We start from the raw sequence: 22,230 nt of genomic DNA on the forward strand, positions 1-22,230 counted from the left end.
CTGCCTCCACCAGTAGGAAGACAGCACCAAAACCTGTTTAAATCAGCTGAGCGACACGACACAGCAACATCAGGATGTTTTCTGTTTAAGGCTACGTTTATATGATGACGGTCTGAACAGAAGATGCTAAAGTGGCGTTGCGTCTTCACTTTTTATTCTGAGCGTTTTCGGGAGTAAATCTGCGTGCATATGGTGACGCAGAAGTGTGTAGAATTGGATAGGGTATGTTTGTACTTAAACCAGGCATGTGCCAAATGCAGCCCCCAGACAAATTTTTCTTGGCCCTCAGACTTCCAGGTGAAGTGGCCCAAATTGCCTTGCATCAATAAAAATGAACTTTTTATTGCAAGTTTTTTGAAAATCTGCCTTGATAAAGCTAAATATTAAATATTAGTGTGTAGATTTAAAGATCTCAGTATGAATCAAGACTGATGGTTCATTCTAACGTGTTAGATTTCAATTATTGACTGTACTGAGCACCAGTCTACAGCCCTCGATCAACCCTCTGCTTCATCTGTGTTTAGATATGTGGCCCTTGATGAAAAAAAGTTTGGACACCCCTGCAACAAGGCCATCTTTGAACATACAGAAGTTTCACACAAAGCATTTTCATCAGCTCCTCCTTCCACAAAGTTGTTCCACCATCGACTGGTTCTCCAGGTCTCGTCCATATCCACCTGTGACGACCTGGTGCATCCAGAATTTGACAGAGGTGATTGCAGATCCTTGTCTGTTCACTAATAGTATCTGTGCACATTCTTGAAGCTCCGACACATGGAAGTCCGACATGTTTGTTTCTGTGTACAGTATGTATGTGACATAAACACGTACATGACCTGAGCAGATGTGACCAGAGTTTAGCGTCTTGGGCAGTGTAGACGGAAACATTACGAGTGTATTAAATTTTTCCACTCTGGAGGGTGGTTTCAGATTCTTGCATTTTTAAGCCCCCAAAACACCGTCACCATCTAAATGAAAGGCACTTCCTATAAAATATTTCGATATTTTTACCCACAAGTGTTCTCATGTAAACAGAACTCAGTGGAAAGATGTGTGTGTTATGTGTGAATGAAACAAAGCACAACTCCAGGTCTGTTTGTGTCAAGGAAACAACATTTAACATACACAAGATGCCATAATATTGTCTTCTTTTATAGTACCGTGTTTTTTGTAAAAGTATAATGAATTATTTTGACTTTATTCTCTTTTGTCCACCATTTTTGTCGCGTAAACAGGACCGCACCAATCACAGCTCCCAGAGTGAAAAACCCACAAAACCACCTCAGAACCTGCGCGCTAAATTGTCAAACGTGTTCATATCAACAACCAAAATATGTGACCTTTGACCCCTGGCGTACCTTGTGTCCCGGGGTGTATTTTCATAATCATCCCATTACAGGACAGCAGAGTCGTGACAAAGGCCCCAGAGCGGGACAATGCACACTGGGAGTTATATAATGAACAGTGGGTCCGGCGGGGGATGGGGACGGGGACGGGGACGGGGAGGGCACCGCGGGGGGAGGAGGGGGCCAGGGTGGTGCGCCCAATTCCTGCTGTCAGAACTAATTTAGGGCTACAATATCAGAGGTACCTAACAACAGAGCAGAGTGCAGGCGCAGGCACACACTGGGCCGCTCTTCACACTAATAAGAATCACACATTTGATTTAGAAAGCGCTTTTTTTTCCTAAATACTAAAGAATATGATTTAAAAAGTACAAAAACAAGACAAAATACAGGAATACAGGTTCTAAATAGACGGGGTCTGAGCAGTTTCTTGAAGGTACAGAGTTCAGAACAGTCACGGATTTGCTCTTGTCCTCAAATTGTCAAGGTTTTGTGTTTTGTAGTAACGTGTTGATTTTTTTTTTTTTTTTGTTTGTTTTTTGGAATATGTTGGTAATTTGTGATATTTTTAATAATACATTTTATTTGAGGCAGCTTCAAGACATTCAAGGTCACTGTACAATATTTCAAAATACAAAATACAATCAAATGGTAGAGGAAACAACTACAGTAATATACATCATGTATTCACAGTAACTGTAACTGTATTCACTTACTGTTACTGTTTCAGTGAGTGGTAATTGGATTACAGTTACTTTTGTTGAAATAAATGGATTACACGGTGGTATTTTCCTGTTTCCACATTTTGGGCTAAACTAGGACTAAAACCAGGACTAAAGCAGGACTAATACCAGGTCTAAACCAGGTCTAAACCAGGACTAAACCAGGACTAAACCAGGACCAAACTAGGACTTAAACCAGGTATAAACCAGGTCTAAACCAGGACTAAACCAGATCTAAACCAGGACTAAAACCAGGACTAAAACCAGGACTAAAACCAGGTCTAAACCAGGTCTAAACCAGGACTAAAACCAGGTCTAAACCAGGACTAAACCAGGTCTAAACATAGTCTAGTAATGTTTTTTCTTGTAACATGGTGGTAATGTGTGATATTTTTAATAATACACTTTATTTGAGGCAGCTTCAAGACACTCAAGGTCACTGTACAATATTTTAGAATACAAAATACAAATGGTAATCAAATGGTAGACGAAACGACTACAGTAAAATACATCATGTTCAGTGTTGGGGAGTAACAGATTACATGTACCAGCGTTATGTAATCAGAGTACAAATTATGAGTAACTGCATTCAGTTACAGTTACTGTTTCAGTGAGTGGTAATTGGATTACAGTTACTTTGTTGAAGTAAATTGATTACATAGTGGTATTTTCCTGTTTTCACATTTTGGGCTAAACCAGGACTAAACCAAGTCTAAAACAGGACTAAACCAGGTCTAAAACCAGGACTAAACCAGGACTAATACCAGGACTAAAACTTGGACTAAAACCAGGATTAAAACCAGGACTAAAACCAGGACTAATACCAGGACTAAAACAGGATTAACCCAAGACTAAACCATTACTAATGCCAGATCTAAACCAGGACTAAACCAGAACTAAACCAGGACTAAAACCAGGATTAAACCAGGTCTAAACCAGGACTAAACCAGAACTAAACCAGGACTAAAACCAGGATTAAACCAGGTCTAAACCAGGACTAAACCAGAACTAATCCAAGTCTAAAACAGGACTAAACCAGGTCTAAATGATATGACACTAACAGTAGGTGGACATAATTTAAAGCAGCAGTAGATCATATAGAAGTAGTTCATATAGAAATCATTTCTTTATCAATAATAGCGACAAAACATCTCATGTTAAAATATCTTCGTCTTTGCTTCTCTACAGTAAACAAAAGTCTGTTTATGGAGACTTGGACTCAACAATTTGAAGAGAACAAACAAGAATTTTCAGGATGTGGTTGCTACATTCATGTAGTTTTAAAAAACATGACAATATCAAGTAATCATTTACATTACTCACTAAGTAATTTAATGTACTAAGTAATTACAAACTACATGTTGGGGTATGTAATCTGTAATCTGTAGGGGAATACATTTTAAAAGTCACCTTCCCAACACTGATCCTGTTAAAGATTAGGTATGTAACAATATCCAAACCTCTTAGGACGATATTATCACGATATGCATCTCACGGTACGATATTTATTGCAATATTTTGGAGAGGCTGATATAATTGTAGATAGGACATGTTTCTGCTTTTAAAATACCTTGACAAGATTTTGGTGTGAATTATTTCCGTTATAAGACCAAGAATTCAAGTAAAAACATCTCTTCATGTTGTCTATGCTGAAATGAATCATGGGATATGTAGTTTTTGATGTTTATAAGCTGTTGCTACTATAAAACCTGCATTTAAACACTCAGGAACTTCTAATTCGATATATTGTGACAGCCCTGAGACTTTTGACGATACGATATGATATTTCGCTTATTGTTACATTCCTATTAAAGCTGCACTGTGTAACTTTTTTAGTGGAGGGTTCCTCAAATTCTTTTCTTAATGGAGATGTTGTTGCGTTGTCTGGGATGTGTCACAGTGTGGTATTAAACTTTTCTTCTTAATAGAGACCAAATCAGATCCGTTACAGGTCAAATCTATGGAGAGGCAATTCACTCACAGTCACAATGTCTGTTTTTCTGGGTGTTTTTGAGCTTTAAAACCAACTATAATTGAATACGTGTAAAGTAGAGCTGTTTAATGTGATACTGTGGAACATTCCAGGCAAAAGAATGATATATCCAAATCTCACGGTACGATATTTATTGCGATATTTTGTGGAGGCTAACAAAATGGTGAAAATGCTGCGTTTTCCTCTTGACAAGACTTAATCCAAAGAACTAAGACTTAGAAGTGTTAGAACTGTTATTTCTTGTTGTAGTCCAGACATGTCAAACTCAGGCTCGGGCACCAAATTTGGCCCACGATATAATTATATTTGGCCTGTGAGATCAGATCAAATATTTATTAGAGCTGCCCGCCAGCTACAGATTGGTTATAGAGACATTATTTATTTAAAATGATGTTATTATTTTATATTATGTTCTGGATTCAATGTTTAAACAAAACTATTAATAAACATTTATTTGAATAAGAAAAGGTTTAACATTACAGATCTCAAAAAAAGAGAAAACATGCAGATGTTGTTGACATTTTTCAATAAATATTTATTTTGGTCCACGACTTAGTCCCAATTTTTAATTTTGGCCTCAGTGAATTTGAGTTTGACATCCCTCATGTAGTGAAAACAGAGCAAAGGATCATGGTCTATGTAGTTCCATCTGTTTTTTTGAGATGTTGCTGCATCATAACTCTTCATTTAAACAAAGAGACTTGTAATTCGATATATTGTGATGGTCCATGATATTACTGACAGACTTTTGACGATACGATATCACGATATTTTGGTTATTGTTACATCCCTACTATCCATAGAAACAAGCGGGTAACAGACTATAAACCAAAAAGTTACATAGTGCAACTTTAGAATGGTAAAAGTTAAAGCTGCATTTGCAAACGGGCCAGAAAACGTTTGTGAGTTTTAATGAGGGATTTGAACTGACTATCCTCTACTTTTTTAACGTAGATTGCTTAAACTGATCTAAACCTCATTATTTCATATACTTTCTTGGTCAACAATAATAATTAAGATACTTTATTAGAGCAGATGACCAAACCTAGTGTCTTTGTGTCTTATCGGGTCATTATAGGGTCTGTGTCTTCTTGGTAAGTCATTTAAATGCTGATTTTGTGTAAGTTTGAAGCATGATTTCCTACATAAAATAAATAAATCAATAAAGATCCAGTTTGGTCAACTGTTTAGGGACTGCGTGCCACAAAATGTATAGAAAATAGAAAATAACCCAGATGAATTTTGTGCAAACATACCGTCAAAATCCAATTAACAAAAACATAACCCAGCTTCTGTCACATTTTACTATAGTTCATCATTATTTTAACTCAAGATTTCATTAAGAGTTGAGTTAGTTAAACTTGGTTTAACTAATCCCAGCCTACTCCAATTTGGGGCTAATCCAGTCTGAGTTTAGTCCAGGTTTAGACCTGGTTTAGACTCTGATTTGGGGCTAATCTAGTCTGAGTTTAGTCCTGGTTTAGACTCTGATTTGGGACTAATCTAGTCTGAGTTTAGTCCTGGTTTAGACCTGTGTTCATCCAATTAAGGCAAAGCTCAAACAAGCTTGCTGTATTGATCCTTTCCTCCTAGTTCCTCCTAGCTCCTTCCATCCTTATCTCCTTTCCTTCCTTGTTTTGGCTTAGTCCTTCACGCCATTGCATCCTTTCTTCTCCTCATCCTTCATCGTCTCTGCACTGCTTCCATCTTTCTTGTTTCTGGGCCTAGTCCTTCCCTTCTTCCTCCCTTCTTCTCGCCTTCAAAGCGACCTTCCACGGTTCATTCATCTTTTCCTGTCTTCCACCGTTGTCCTTTCTTTTTCCTCGCATCTTTTGATCCATCTTCTCCTTAATGAACCTACTCCACAAATTCCCACAGACATCCCCCTCTCCCCTCCTCCTCCTCCTCCTCCTCTTCCTCCTCCTCATCTTCCTAAACCCGATCCCCTGGTTGCTCCTCAAACCTCAGCTCTGTCACGAGAGAAAAACTGACGAGCAGAACCAAACCGTGCACGCGCTCTATTTATAATTTCTGCGCGTAACGTTGCGTCTGCGAGCGTCTCCAGATCATTAGCCAATGCACATACATCCTCCCGTACTGCATCAGCTGCCACGGCGCTTCTCGTGTGAGGACGTCACCGACTCTCTCCACTTCCTCTCCTTCCCTCGCTAGTTTTTTTTTCCTTTTTTGTTCCAACCGAGAGCGTATCTCCTTTTGCTCGCTGCCTCGCTCTACGCCGCCCACTTATTCCCCACCATTGATCCGACCGCTCGCCGGCTTCTCCTTCGCCTCCATCGCATCCCCCCGCTGCGCGCTTTTCACCATTCTAGTCCAACGGGATAGAGGCAGGCGCACCAGAAAAGCACCAAGACACGCCGGGATTTAGGAGCCGAATCAGAGAATCACCATGGCGAGCACCGAGGACAAACCCGCCAACAAGGAGAACACGTCTAGTTGGAAGGACTCCATCTATAACCCCAGAACCGGAGAGCTTTTGGGTCGCACGGCCAGCAGCTGGGGTAAGCCTCTCCCGTTCATTCATTGCGTCCAATTAGCGCTTCACGTTTTCACCTCAAGGTAGAATTGTGTGAAAATAGCGCAGAGCCGGTGGCCTACACCAAGGTGGCGAGCCTGCGCTGGTGAATCTGTCCTTTTTCTAAAGACACCCTCGGCGTTTTGCCGCATTGCTCGCATTTCCCATTCAAATGACTCATAACCAATCACACATCTATAGTCTCGATATGACACAAGGATGTGTGCAGCTATTACCTAACCATCTTCTTAGCACTGTCCATACATTTATGTAATACAGGCCCTAGTCATTGGCTCAGCTCTGAGGGGACAAAAGGTCATTTTCTGCCATTTTTAAAGGTGCGATCACCTTTTCAGACGGGATGGCAGAGGAAAAACGCAGTGGCTTTCAGCTGTTCTTGTGACATGTGAGGATGGGGGGAATTGATGAGAAAGATGAGCCTTTCTGTGCAGTCAATGACATGAGTAAGCCATTGTAACAGCACCGGCCATTGGCTCATTAAAGTGATTCATCCAGGACTGTGTGTGCGCTCAGGGCTTTGGTCACAGAATGCTCCCAAAGACAAAGTGTGAGTCTTCTACCTGATCAGTGCTAATGATGCACCAGTCATTTGCACAGGGGGGACGTGAGCAGAGCCTCCCCTCTCAGAGCGCGCTCCTCTCAGCGGCGGAGGGGACTGCGGGCTGCGCTGGGCCCCTGTGCTGCTGTGGAGTGGGATGCTCCATTGCAGTTGCATGGCCGCCCACATTAGCATGCCTGTCAAGGTCAAATGGGATTCCCTCTCTCCTCTTTCTCCCCGTCTTTCTGTGCACGCACACCGGCCAGGTGCATTGTGGGATACGGCCGGAGAGCGTGAGGCAGCGGCGGCAGAGCGGGGGGTGTGCGGCGCGAGGAGCAGGGGTCCATGGTTTTTAGAGGGCAGAACCATTTTGAATCAGATGTGTTGGAGGCATGAGGCAGCAGATGCTCTCAGCTCTGCAGTGGCTCTCCAGGACCCAGGCAGGAGCAGGAGCAGGGCAGGAGCAGTACCAGGAGCAGTACCAGGAGCAGTACCAGGAGCAGTGGCAGGAGCAGTGGCAGGAGCAGTGGCAGGAGCAGAAGAGACAGGAGAAAGGAGGCCTGTCTCTGAGGACGGGATTAGACGCAGGAGGAGCTCTGTGTCTTTGTGTGTGCGTCTCTTTGTGCTACACATGAGACATGAACATGAGCTGTCACTGCAGCATCACTACACAGAGTCTGGAAAGGTGCTCTGTGCTAGAACAGGATCTGCAATCATCATAATGCAGTGGTAAAGGTGAACTCACTTATTCATACATACTAATGCAGTCCATTAAACAGGCACAGTCATACAGGCACATCACACACACCATGTACACTCCCACTGTGTGTGCGAGTGTGTGTGCACTTCAACAACACTCACTATATGTAATACATGTGTAGTCTGCACTGAAATGAAGAGCTGTTTCAGTGACAAGCAGTAAGTGTGCAGAATCCATCCTTAGAGGTACAGTGGATGTGAGTGAGAGTCAAACAGATCGTAGACTTTCCCCTCTGTGGCTCTGGTCAAAGCTCACTAAGGAAGCACTGAAAGAGAAACTGCGACAAAAAATGCAAATTCCTCAACATTCCAGCTGTAAGAAGAAGGCTTTACACTTTATGGAGCGTACTTGGTGTTAAATTCTAACATATGTAGATAAGAATTTTGCATTTTGTTCATTGAAAACTGTAATACTGATGTGAAAAGGTTTAATGACAGAAACAAACCCCCGGACTTCCTGCAGACCTGACAAGCCCCGCCCCTTCAGACTCAAATTCCTCCATAGCAACCATCTGATTTTTATTTACTTTACTTTTTTTTTTTTTTTTTTTTTTTGTCGAATAATGGCTGCTTTACGTTTTCTAACCCTATGCATGATCTGGTGTCTGAATTTTGGGTAATAATCACGAGTAAGTAGACACGTGGGCGGGGATAGGGGGTAGGTGAAGACACGTTTTAGGGCAATACAGGATTACTTCAACATGAATCGACTGAAATGCAACTTTGAGAAGGTTAATGGTGAAGGGACACCATTACAGCAAGGTTAAAAGTTTGTAAAGGTCAGTTTTATACACGATGTAACGTCCTCTTGAAATCCAATCACAGTGAGAGCGACGGACTTTCGGAGAGTGAAACTTACAAAGGTGAGAATGCCAATGATGCGTCTGTGTGGAGTCCTGCGATATCTAAACAAACTATTGGGGACTTTATACTCAATTATGGACCAAAATTGCCCTGAAATCTGGATGTTTCTCAGGCTAGTCCGTTGAAATATTTGTCTTTTTTTTCAAGGTGAGATGTATGATGTATTGCCACAGAAACACTTATGCGGAGCTCTGCACACGAGAAAGTAACCAAGATAACAAATACTGGACACCCACTGACAGGAAAGAGTTTTATTATTATATTATTATATTATAACAAGTTAAATGAGTAAAATGAATTAGGTACACACAGGGATATTTATAATCACTTGTGGAAGTCCAATTTCTTTTATGCAGTTATGCTCTATGGGCAGCCCTAGTAATATATGTATGGGTTGCTGGTTGTTGGTTGTAGGCGTCCAAGGAGGAAAGAGTTAAGTATTCCGTACTGTCTGCTTTTAATTCCTCCAGCGCTTTATACAATTTGGCAATGGCTTTCAAAACTATCTGTGATTTGTATGCTTCCATAATGATTTTTATGACGCCTGATGTATCTAGGGTAACTTTCTTACTTTTTATATTGTCTTTTAGAAGACAAAAGATCTTATGTTCAGATATCCTCGTCTTTGCTACTTCACAGCATCAATTACCTTTTCATGGAGACTTGGGCTCAACAGACAATTTGAAGAGAACAAACAGGAATTTGCAGGATGCGGTTGCTTCATTCAGGTAGTTTTAAAAAGCATGACAATATCAAGTAATCCAAACTATTCAGATTACATTACTCACTTTAAGTAACTTAATGGATTAATGTTACAAACTACATTTTGGGGTATGTAATCTTTAATATGTAGGGGAATACATTTTAAAAGTAACCTTCCCAACACTGATCACAGCACTAGAAGACAAGTATGATCTCTGTTTTCAAGTTTACATTCTCTATATTTAATAGTGACATGTAAAGTGTGGGCGGGGATGGGGGTAGGTGAAACAGACATTTCTTCAGTATTCATGTCTCATATGCAGGACCATACAGGATTACACCAACATGCATGATCAAAATACAAACTTAATAATGAGGGTTAAAAGTATGTAAAAGTCCATTTGATTTACAGCCTTCCCTTTAATAAAATCTAAATGAGTTCACATCACAATAGAGCATAGAGTTTGTGTCAATCATGTGACACACAACTCACTAGAACAGGGTCTCCAAAAGTTTTCCTCCGGTGAGCTACTTTTACAAAACAAAAATGTCAAAGAGCTGCTCATTTTAACGGCCGCAACGAACTCAGACGGTTATAAGAAAGAGGGCGAGCCTTTGGGTGCAGTTAGACGCCAATAAAACAGGGATCTTGAAACTTTTTCCTTGGATGAGCTTTACCTTTACAACACAAAAAGTCCATAGAGCTACTCATTTTAATGATCATAAGAGCCACAGCTAAACCTAGATGGAGTACAGTTAGATCAAACAACATAAACCATTATTTAATGATGAGTGCACAAAGTCAGGCATCAGAATGATAGATTTATAATAACAATAGGCATTTAATTCATCAAGTTTTAGTTATTCAGAACAATACACAGCGCCACCTAGTGTCTCCGCTCAATTTCATTTCTCTCTAGTGACTAGGTCAGGAATCAAAATACACTAGACGGTTCTCAAAAACCCCGGAAGTGTGAGTTCGGGCACCAGCCAATCAGTGAAGAGCCAGATATTCTGTGCTGGCAACGATTCCCGAGATCGAGGATTTAAAGTTGGAACAAAGAGAATGTTTGGTGAATTTTATCAAGGGGAAAGACGTCATTGCCCTTTGTCCTACAGTATTTGGTGCATCACATATGTCACAATCAAATAGCAGTGATCAGTTAAACCAAAAAAAAGTACCCGATTACCGTCGAGTGAATGATAATGCTGCGAGGTCAGATGGTTTCCACGAAGTGAAACCGGCTGATAAATCAGGTTATAGGGGAGGGGGTTAGGTGAAAAACAGACATTTCCTGAGCGCTCATGTCTCATGTGCAGGACAATACAGGATTACTCCAACATGAATCAATCAAAATACAACTCTGAGAAGGTTAATGGGCAGAGAAAGGAAGATAACAACATTACAACATGGTTCAAAGCTTGTAAAAGTCCATTTTGTATGGACACTGTCCATACAGTGTCCCCTTTAACGAGAACCCCATCGATACAAAAATTAAATCAGCAATATTTAATGATGGGATGTAGGCTGTGGGCGGGGACAGGGGGTAAGTGAGATCAGACTTTTTGAGCACTCAAGGCTCAAATGCAGGAGTAAACCAGGACTAAATCAAGACTAAACCAGGACTAAACCAAGACTAAACCAGGACTAAACCAGGACTAAACCAGGACTAAACTAAGAATAAACCAAGATTAAACCAAGACTAAACAAGGACTAAATCAGGACTAAAATGGGACTAAACCAAGACTAAATCAAAACTAAATCAAGACTAAATCAAGATTAAACCAGGACTAAGCCAGGACTAAACCAGGACTAAATCTGGAAAAGTCAAGACTAAACTAGACTGTGAACTAGAAACTGTATAAAGAAGTGAACTAAACGAGTATGACATTGGATTTGTTTTAACAGACGGTGGGCGGGGATAGGGGGTAGGTGAAATCAGACTTTTTGAGCACTCAAGTCTCAAACGCAGTATTACTCAAACCTCCATGAATCAATCAAAAATACAACTCTGAGTAGGTTAACGACGAGAGAACAACACTACAGCAGCGTCAAAACTCGTAAAAGTCCATTTTATACCCGATGTTCCCTTTAATGAAAACAAAATGAATCACTTTACGGCGTACAGTTTGTGCCGACCCTCAGCCAGGATAAATTGTTTGGTTTTGGAGTGTGTGTTTTAAATCATCCATATTTGATGGTGAGCCATTTGTTGTGAGGCGGCGCGCGCTCCGTCCGCTGCCTTTAAATGTTTATGTGGCGTGTTAGTGTAAAAACACAGACCACTTAGGCTGAGTGGAGCCAGGGCCACTCCACAGCTCCACTCTCACTGGCCACGTTCAATCAGAGCGATGAGGGGGCGTTTGTTATCCCCACATGTTACTTTAATCAGAGCAGTTTGGAGAACGATGGAAAATAATGGTACGTCTTGGAAAAAGCGCTCGAAAAATGAAGCAAATATGATTATGTTTAAGCAAAAAGGTGTTGAGAAGTGTTTGTTTGAAATGTTCAGGTGACAAATGTCAAAAATAAATCAAAGATGTCAGTGAAACGTAAAATTGAGCAAGACTGAAATCGGGACTAAAGACTAAACCAGGATTAAACCAGGAGTAAACCGAGATTAAAAACCAAGACTAATCCAGGACTAAATCTGGACTAAACCAAGACTAAACCAGGATTAAACCAGGACTAAATCTGGACTAAACCAAGACTAAACCAGGATTAAACCAGGAGTAAACTGAGATTAAACCAAGACTAAACCAGGACTAAATCTGGACTAAACCAAGACTAAACCAGGATTAAACCAGGACTAAATCTGGACTAAACCAAGACTAAACCAGGATTAAACCAGGACTAAATCTGGACTAAACCAAGACTAAACCAGGAATAAACCAAGACGAGACCAAGACTAAACCAGTACTTAACCAGTTTCAAACCTGAACCCAACCAAGACTAAACTTGGACCAAACCGGGATCAAACTAAGACTAAACCAGAATTAAACCAAGACTAAACCAGGACCAAACCAGGGCCCACCCAAGACTAAACTGGAACAAAACCAGCTCCAAACCTGGACCAAACCAGGAACAAATCAAGACTAAACCAAAAACAAACCAGGACTAAACCAGGACTAAATCAAATCCATGTACTTTACATTCAGCTCCAGGACGTATCGAGTCTACATCCAAAACAGAAGTGTCAATCAGCCTGCCTCCCCACGCACTGTCAGAACATAACCTCTGTCAGGGCTTACTCAGCTCTGGGACCCTGTCTGTGATCCAGCGTGGCAGCCCGGTCACACGGCTCGTCTCTAGGGAGCTCCACTCAAACTCAAACACTGCTCCTGTGTTAATTATAAATGAAGCGTCACTCACCTCTGGACTCCCTTCCTCCCTCCACAGCCCTGATCCTCCTCTTTTACCTGGTCTTCTACTGTTTCCTGGCCGGGATGTTTGCCCTGACCATGTGGGTGATGCTGCTGACCCTGGACGACTACGTGCCCAGATACAGGGACCGTGTGCCCTTCCCAGGTGAGAGAAAACTGCAAAAACAGTCATGTGTTGTGTTGTATTGTAAAAAACATTAGAATATGTGTGCAAGACCAAACCAGGACTAAAGCAGAACCAAACCAGGACCAAACTAAAACTAAACTAAGACCAGAGACAGATACAGGGATCGTGTACCCTTCCCAGGTGAGAGAAAACTGCACAGAGACTTATGTGTTGTATTGTATAAAACATCAGAATATGTGACCAAGACCAAACCAGAACTAAACCAAGACTAAACTAAGACAAAAGACAGATACAGGGACAGTGTGCCCTTCACAGGTGAGAGAAAACTGCAAAGGGACAGACGTGTTGTATTGCAGAAAACATCTGAATATGTGTGCAAGACCAAACCAGAACTAAACCAGGACTAAACTAAGACCAAACCAGGACCAAACTAAGACTAAATGAAGACCAGAGACAGATACAGGGACCGTGTACCCTTCCCAGGTGAGAGACAAAAACTGTGAAGAGACAGATGTGTGGTATTGTAGAAAACATTAGAAAATGTGACCAAACCAGAACTAAACCAGGACCAAATTAAGACTAAACCAAGACCAGAGACAGATACAAGGACCATGTGCCCTTCACAGGTGAGAGAAGACTGCAAGGAGACTCATGTGTTATATTCTAGAAAACCTTACAATATATGTGTGCAAGACCAAACCAGGACTAAACCAAGACCAAACCAGGACCAAACTAAGACTAAACCAAAACCAACGACAGATACAGGAACCGTGTGTCCTTCACAGGTGAGAGAAAACTGCAAAGGGACTGATTTATTGTATTGTAGAAAACATTAGAATATGTGTGCAAGACCAAACCAGAACTAAACCAGGACTAAACTAAGACCAAACTAAAACCAGAGACAGATACAGAGACCATATGCCCTTCACAGGTGAGAGAAAACTGCAAAGAGACTCATGTTGTATTGTAGAAAACATTAGAATATGTGCACAAACCAAACCAGAATTAAACCAAGATTAAACCAGGACCAAACTAAGACTAAACCAAGATTAAAGACAGATAAAAGAACCGTGTGCCCTTCACAGGTGAGAGACAAAAACTGTGAAGAGGCAGATGTGTGGTATTTTAGAAAACATGTGGATGATGATGATGATGATTTGGTATTATATTGCACTTTTCTAGATGCTCCAAGTCATCTGACCTGTACTAAATGAATACTAAACCAAGACCAAACCAAGACTAAACCAAGATCAGATCAGGACACAACCAAGATTAAACCAGATCTAAACCTGGACCTAATCAGAGCTAAGCCACGACCAAAACAAGACTAAGACAGAACCCAACCAAGACTAAACCAAGACCCGATACAGGGACCGTGTGACCTTCCCAGGTGAGACACAAAAACTTTGAAGAGACAGAGGAGAAATCGTGTATTGTAGAAAACATGTGAAATGTGTCCACACGGCGCAGTACCAGGCCCGAGAGGAAAATACGATCACAAACATTTTATTGTCTACTTCTGCTAATTGCATGTTTAGTACTGGTCCCTGTGAGGAAAGAACAGGGTTGGGGACCATTGCATCAGAATATGTTTACTCATAATTGGAAATTATTGACTTTCTGATTAATATTATGAATTTTTAGCAGATTAATTCATTGCCATTTCAAGAGGTTTTGACAAATCTGAGTCTGAAATGGACCCACAGTGGCATTCAGGTGGCATTACAACAGTCTATAGGTGTATTCAATGTGTTAGTAATAATATATTATCTTTATATTCTAAGACAAATGAAGTAAATGTGGTTTTAAATAATCAAATAATAGTAATTAATAATTGTAATGAATTTAAAGTACAATATTCTTCATCCAGACAAACATTTTAGAGGTAAATTGGACCAAATCAAAGTATATGGCCAAAAAACAGGACTTGAAGGAATACTGATCCTTTGCAGTGACATCATGTTGGGGGTTTCTGCATATATATCTATGGCCAAATGTTTAGCAGTAACCATGATGACACAGTGCACACATTAGTAAACAGCCTGATATATTTTTAGATTGACAAAATAGATTTAAAGAGCCTGTTTTCAAGAGAGTGTGATCAGTACAAGCGACACTGTTGAGGAGTAATGGATTACATGCACCGGAGTTACGTAATTAGAGTACAAATTATGAGTAACTGTATTCAGTTACAGTTACTGTTTCAGTGAGTGGTAATTGGATTACAGTTATTTTGTTGAAATAAATGGATTACACGGCGGTATTTTCCTGTTTTCACATTTTGGACTAAACCAGGACTAAAACAGTACTAAACCAGGATTTAACAGGACTAAACCATGCTGTGCGGACCGTGTCTCCTCCTCTTCTATAAATAATATTTTTAATTTGGTTGAGTAAAGTCTGGGCTTTTTATTTTCTTTTAGCAGACAAAACATCTTATGTTACAATATCCTCGTGTTTGCTCCTCTACAGCAAATCAAGTTAATGGATTCTGTTACAAACTACATTTTGGGGTATATAATCTGTAATCTGTAGGGGAATACATTTTAAAAGTCACCTTCCCAATACTGACGAGCAACCATGGTCCTGTTAGTTTCGGTGTTTGATTTTCGACTAAAAATGTGTGATCGACAAAGGGACCGGTTAAACGGCACAGTTCAGATCACCTCTTAGTCACTTTTAGTTTCAAATAAGTCATCTCTTTCTGGTCAGATTGTGTTCAAATAAAGATAAAATAAATAAAGTCTGACTTGACTAACAGCGCTTCAGACAGAGCAGTGCCTCCAGTTACCTTCACACTCACAGAATGTTGATGACGTCAGCTGCAAAGTGACTATACTAATATAAACTGTACTATTGAAATGTATCAATATGTAGAACTCAGTGTGTGTTTTCAAATCAACTTTCCCCTTTAGCACACATTATTTATTTACACTGATGCTGAGCTGTTTGTATCGACCCGTTTCCATCTCGTTCTTTTCCGAGTTGAATGTTTCAGAGCAGTTGGACACCATTTTGTTGACTGTACGAGGGCTGGGATTTCTTTAGTCGACTTAAGCGCTCTTTTGATCCATTAGTCGATTAAATTATCAAAACTATTATGATCTGAGCGTGTGTCTGACTCAGAAGACTACAGCTTTATACAAAATCAACTATTCAAACAGAAAGGCACTAGGAAACACAAAGATAGATCTGAAATCATCATCTAACTCAGCGGTTCTTTACCTTTCTGAGTTTGGGGACCAACTTTTTCCATAAAAATTAACTTTGGGCCAAATCTCATATTAAATGTTTATATTTTGTGATTTCACAGTCCTACTTTGAGCCCTGTGGTTAAAGGGACAGTTCAGAATTTTGGACATAGGGCCTCGTTTCCTAGTGAGCCAGAGTGTTGGAGATGTGTGGAGATGCTTTTTGAAATATTCCATCCAGTCCTTGTATTTGCAGAGGTCGCTGGTGCTAGGCTAGTGCATGTCAATGGCCATAGTTAGCCTGCCTCTAAAAACAGTCTTACCCACTCCACAAAACACCCGAAACAAATCTATTATTACTCCAGACTGTCCATGTGAATGTCTGTGTTGACAGAATAAATTTAAAAGTAAAACCAACCTTGCATTTGAAGGATTTATGTCTGAGTAGCAAAGAGTTGTACTTCCTGATAGAAAGCTCGGCAGCGGCGGACTGATATATGAGAAAATAGTCCCTCAACATGCGACGATTCATGTGATGCAAGGTTAGTTTTATTTCAAACATTATTCTATCTGTTCTATCGCATGATGAAATAGATAGAATAATATTGAGGGACTATTTTCTCATATATCAGTCCGCCGCTGCCAAGCTTTCTATCAGGAAGTACAACTCACTGCTGCTGCTCAGACAGAAATCCTTCAAATGCAACGTTGGTTTTACTTCTAAAATTATTCTATCAACACAGACATTCACATGGACAGTTTGGTGTAATAATAGATTTGTTTCGGGTGTTTTATGGAGTGGGTAAGACTGTTTTTAGTGGGAGGAGAACTATGACCATTGACATGCACTAGTCTAGCACCAGTGACCTCTGCAAATACAAGGACTGGATGGAATATTTCAAAAAGTGTCTCCACACGTCTCCAACACTCTGACTCACTAGGAAACGAGACCCTATGTCCAAAATTCCAAACTGTCCCTTTAAGAATGACTGATCGAACAATACATCGCTCAATACATTCTCCTATCTGGTGTTGTCCTACATAAATCTTGGAATGTTTCACAGTGTGGCATTAAACCTTTCTATCTTCATGGAGACCAAACCAGATCAAGTTACAGGTCAGATCTGCGGAGAGGCGATGCCGCTCACAGTCAGAATGCCAGTTTTAAAGGTATTTTTGAGTTATAAAACCACCTGTAATTGTGTAATCTGTAAGGTAGAGGTGTTTAAAGTCACACTGTGGAACATTCCAGACAGAGCAATGACATATCTGTAGAAACGAGCAGGTGACAGACTCCCAAACCAAAAAAGTTACATGGTCCACCTTTAAATATAAATACAATAACGAATGAAATAATAGAAATCTTGGTCGACTGGGACATCGTCAACCAATTAATTAAACTAAAGGGCCAAAGACGTTTTTTTTTTTTTTCTAATGTTTTCTTTGCTTTCAGGCATGGTGATCCGCCCAAACACTATGGAGATCACGTTCACCAAGTCGGACGCCAGTAAATACAACGGCTACGTCTCACAGCTGGAGTCTTTCCTGCAGCGTAAGTGCACTTAGCTTCACTCTGGGGTGTGACGGGATAATGGGAAATACTGTTTATTGTTTGGAATTAGCAGTAATGTCATTATGTAAGTTATAGAATGTCCAAGGGGCTCAATAAAGGCACTGTACCCGATTTTATCCCGTGTACGAGCGCAAAATGTGTCTTGAATGTAATGACGTAAAAGTAATAAAACTGCACTTAAGTTAAAAAAAGAAAAGAAAAAAAGAGGTATCTGTATTTTACTTTCATTGAGACATCTGTACTTAACTTGAGTACATTTAAAGAAGATAATTTTTACTTTCACTTCACTACATTTGAGCGCAGGTATCTGTACTTTCTACTCCACTACGTTTTTAACAAGGCTGAAAAGTAAAAGTATTTCATATTTTTGTCTGAGATCTGCTGAAAAGTCTTGCGGTTTATTTTTCACACATTCCTAAATTTATAAGTTGTTTCTATCGGACAAAATTCTGTACAAATCTGTTTCAAAGTCACCACATTTGAAGCTGTATTAGACCTCAAAATCTGCTCAAAATACTATGTACTTACTTTGACGTACTTTGACAGAGCAGCGGGTGTGTACTGGCGGAGGTGAAACGGCGGTAGATCAGAGCGATGACATCTGAAATACAGGAGAATTAAAGTTACTCAAACATGCATGAATCACTCTGAATACTGGTTTTCACTTTGAGAGGCCACTATAACATGGTTAAAAGATCTGAAAAGTCGATTTTGCGGAATATATCTCCTTTAACAACAGTATTTAGACGATGGGACGAGGGGCGGGACAAGATACAACGACCAGAAAACGAGAAGAAACACGACACTGGAGCTACGAGACTAAGACAAGATGAGATTTTGACATTGTTATAAATAAATTGTGAGATCCAGTTCTGAATTTTAGCCTTACTGTTTTTGATTTACTGCATTTAATATTTCTGCTGGCTTTATAGCACTGCTCTTAAGGACTACAGCTTCTCAAAAAATGTAACTCGCCAGTACTTAACAACATCTTTTATCCAATCCAAACGTTAAAAAAATCTCACAAGATTGTTTGTCTCATCTGTAGTAGTGACCCAGCAGCTCACTGTTGTTCTAATTCTCTTTTCACGTAGTTTGGGTTAAAGCGTCGCTCTGATCATTGTGCAGAAGCAGCAAGGTGGCTGATTTTGGCACAAACATAAACATTTTGCGTCCTTCAGATGTTCAGATAAGAGAGGGTTCACACTTACTCACTCAAATGTGGTACTAAAATGAAGCCAAAGCTGTAAGTTAATTTAGACCAGATCAGGACCAAACCAAGTCTGGATGATGGAAAAAAATCAGAATGAGTCAAGTCAAGGTGTGTGGACTAAATATCAGAGGTGGGACTTCGACTCGAGTCAGACTTGAGTCACTATTTTTAGGACTTGAAACTTGACTTGATAAAATGGACAAAGACTTAGGACTGGACTTGGACTTGAAGGTCAGTGACTTGGGACTTGACTCGGACTTGAGAAGCACTTTTAAATTTGAATTATTTTTATTCTGACCGTAAAGATCTTGTCAAGACATTTAAAAAGGAAAAAAATTACTAAATTAATCTCTACAGTTCAGTTTCAACAGTTTTTTCTACTACTACTACTACTACTACGTCAGTTTTTCAGTTTTTCATTTTGTGTTTAAATAAATAATGTAAAAAACAGATAAGGTCCGTTTCCCGTTTCCGTGACTTAAACTGTGATGCCAGACTTTTGCACAGCATACGGACTGAACCAGGACTGAACCGTTTTCAGTCCTGGTCTGGTCCCAGTCTCAGTCTCAGTCTCGGTCTGGTCCCGGTCTCAGTCCCACTCTCTGGCCCTGTCTGATCCTAGTCTGGGCTCGGTTTGGGCCCAGTCTCGGTCCGGGTCTCAATCACGGCCTGGTCCTGGTCTGGTCCCAGTCTAAGTCCTGGTCTCAGTCCCGCTCTGGTTCCAGTCTGATCAGACCTGGTTCAGTCCTGGTTCAGTCTGTATGCGGCGCAAAATTCCTGCATCACGGTTTAAGTTACGGAAACGGGAAAATGGCTGTTATCTGTTTTTTCCATTATTCATTTAAACACAAAATCCAGAACTGAAAAAACAAATCGTTACCTGTTTTTTCATTTTCATTTTGGTTTTGGAGACAAATAATGAAGAAGACTGTTGTTTTTTTTTCTACATTTTCTTCTTTTTGGTTTTATATTGAAAAAAGAATGAGCAAATGATACATGGATTTCGCAACAGCTCACTTTTCCGATTCTCTTTTGACATACTTCTGGTTAATGCATCTCAGTGATCATTTTACAGAAGCCGCACAATTGCAAATTCTGCCAAAAACATAACATTTTTTGACATTTGACACTGAGCTCTACATACAGTACATACATGCTCAGAAATACTTGTGATTCTTGCATTACTTTAGCAGTTCATGTTTCAGCAGCATCCTCTCAAATACAAATGTTCCTGAATGTGTTTAAAATATGCACCGTGAACTGAATCGGACAATTATATATTTATTGAAACTGTTAAAATTTTGGTGTGACAATTCATTTACAACATTTGTGATCACACTGGCTGGATATATGAAGATTAGTATTAAGATTTAAAATGTTTTAGGACAATTTAAAGCTGCACCGTGCGACTTTTCAGGTACAGGGTTGGCTACCTGCTTGTCTCCATGGAGATGTTATGGAGATGCTTTGCCTGGAATGTTCCATGATATGACATTAAACATTTCTATTTCGCATTTATTCATCATGGGTGTTTCTGTTGTTCAAAAATACAATCTTTCTGTCAGTGAATAGGGGCGACTTTCCACAGATCTGAGCTGTAATGTAGTATATTGCTGTAACCTGCTCACCTCTCTCTTGATAAATCTGTATTATGGAACATTCTAGAGTAGACAAAACATGGAGACAAGCCGCTTCACTAGAAATGTTACTTTGTGCACCTTTTTTTCCCCACAAATTTCACATATTGAAACATACAAAACATTATACAAAAAGAAAAAAATAATAAAAATAAAAAATACATTAAAAATACAGACATTAAGACCCTCCCCCAACCGAAAACACACACTTCACGCAGTTTGAATTATGATTTCTACATATCAAAATTCTTTACAATGCGCAAAAATGGCATCCGAATGTCTTTAAAGTCCTCGAGTTTTCCTTTAAATATGGAGCTCAATTTCTTTGCTTTGATTGCTGGACATTCATTTAATCCACTGGTTTACTCTGGCCCTCTCCATTTCCTTCCAGTTGAGAGCAATAACATGTTTGGTCTGCAATAAACCAAAAATTACAAGCTGCTTTCTATTTAAATGAACACTCGAGTTTACAATCTAATGGCATCTCACGCTCAATTCAATCTGAAATTACAGTAGTGACCTCCTTCCGAAACAGTTGTATTTTTTCACACTGCCACATACAGTGAAAAAGTCCCCTTTTCCCTGCCACGCTTTACACACTCATCTGGAATATTTGGGTTAAAATGGTGAAGTTTTACAGGTGTAATATAAGTCTTAAACAACCATTTGTACTGCAGCAACATGAATCTGGTGTTGAGAGTTGGTTTTTGTGCCTGTAAACAGGATTTATTCCAACTACATGCAGCTTTAATACTAAATGTTATAAGCTACAGTATTTTGCAGCTGACCAACCACTAAATCTGAGATCATTTTACTTTTTTAAATAGATAAATGTTAGTGGAAAGATGTAGTGGGCAAATGTATCAGATAATGCAAAGTAAAGAACTCATTTATTTATAAAAGTAAATTCTTTCTAGTGAGTTCTTGAAGGGGAAAATCGTAGTGTTGCAACAATAAAGTGCATGAGCAGCTGCAAAACAATGAGAAGTATCAAAATATTAATTTAAATCAAGATGAAAAATAAACAAAATGAAACAAACACATTTTAAAGCAGTAAGATAAAAACTGGGGCTGCAAGATGAATTGCAATCATGATTGACAGGTGGATTAGCCAATCAGAGTCGCGCATGGTCCGTCAGAATCAAAACAAATATGGCTGCTTACTAGGGAAAAAGAAATGTCATTTTGTTTGTAAATGATATGTGATGAATGAGCTCCTTCATTTCATATGTATCACTGAACAAAAAATAAATAAATCTGTTTGGACGATCACGTTTATTTGAACCGAGAGATATTATTGTGGATATGTGAGGCAGTGGAAAGCTCTAGATGAGGATAAAAAATGACCGCAACATTTAGCAAAAGTGTTTGAGAGGACAGAGACTCTGGGTTTTCTGCTTCTGAATGCAGGACTTGGGCATGAATCTGCTGTGTGGAGATAAAACACACAGATTGTTCTTGCTGAGCAGAGAGAGTCTCATGAAAAACTGTGCACTGCACTCTGTGTGAAAGTGCCTGTTCACAATGGTCCTCGTTCATCAAACATACGCACACTGCACCGTTAACATAAAACAACACGAACAATTAATACTGGTCCAGTACGAGGCAGCTTACAGGAGTTTGGAAC

General features: G+C 39.8%; 1 protein-coding gene across 1 annotated transcript in view; it reads left to right on the top strand.

Moving 5' to 3' along the window:
• The first annotated feature begins 6,468 nt into the window (after positions 1-6,468).
• The window catches only part of atp1b3a (ATPase Na+/K+ transporting subunit beta 3a), a 28,024-nt gene continuing 12,262 nt past the window's right edge, over positions 6,469-22,230 (top strand). The window contains exons 1-3 of the mRNA XM_020917275.2: positions 6,469-6,580; positions 12,879-13,007; positions 17,634-17,732. Coding sequence (XP_020772934.1) covers positions 6,469-6,580; positions 12,879-13,007; positions 17,634-17,732 — 340 coding nt within the window. The remainder of the gene's footprint in view (positions 6,581-12,878; positions 13,008-17,633; positions 17,733-22,230) is intronic.

This window comes from Boleophthalmus pectinirostris, unplaced genomic scaffold, assembly GCF_026225935.1.
Source record: "Boleophthalmus pectinirostris isolate CB_2022bp ecotype Guang Dong unplaced genomic scaffold, ASM2622593v1 HiC_scaffold_16, whole genome shotgun sequence".
In the NCBI taxonomy this organism is placed as follows: Eukaryota; Metazoa; Chordata; class Actinopteri; order Gobiiformes; family Gobiidae; genus Boleophthalmus; species Boleophthalmus pectinirostris.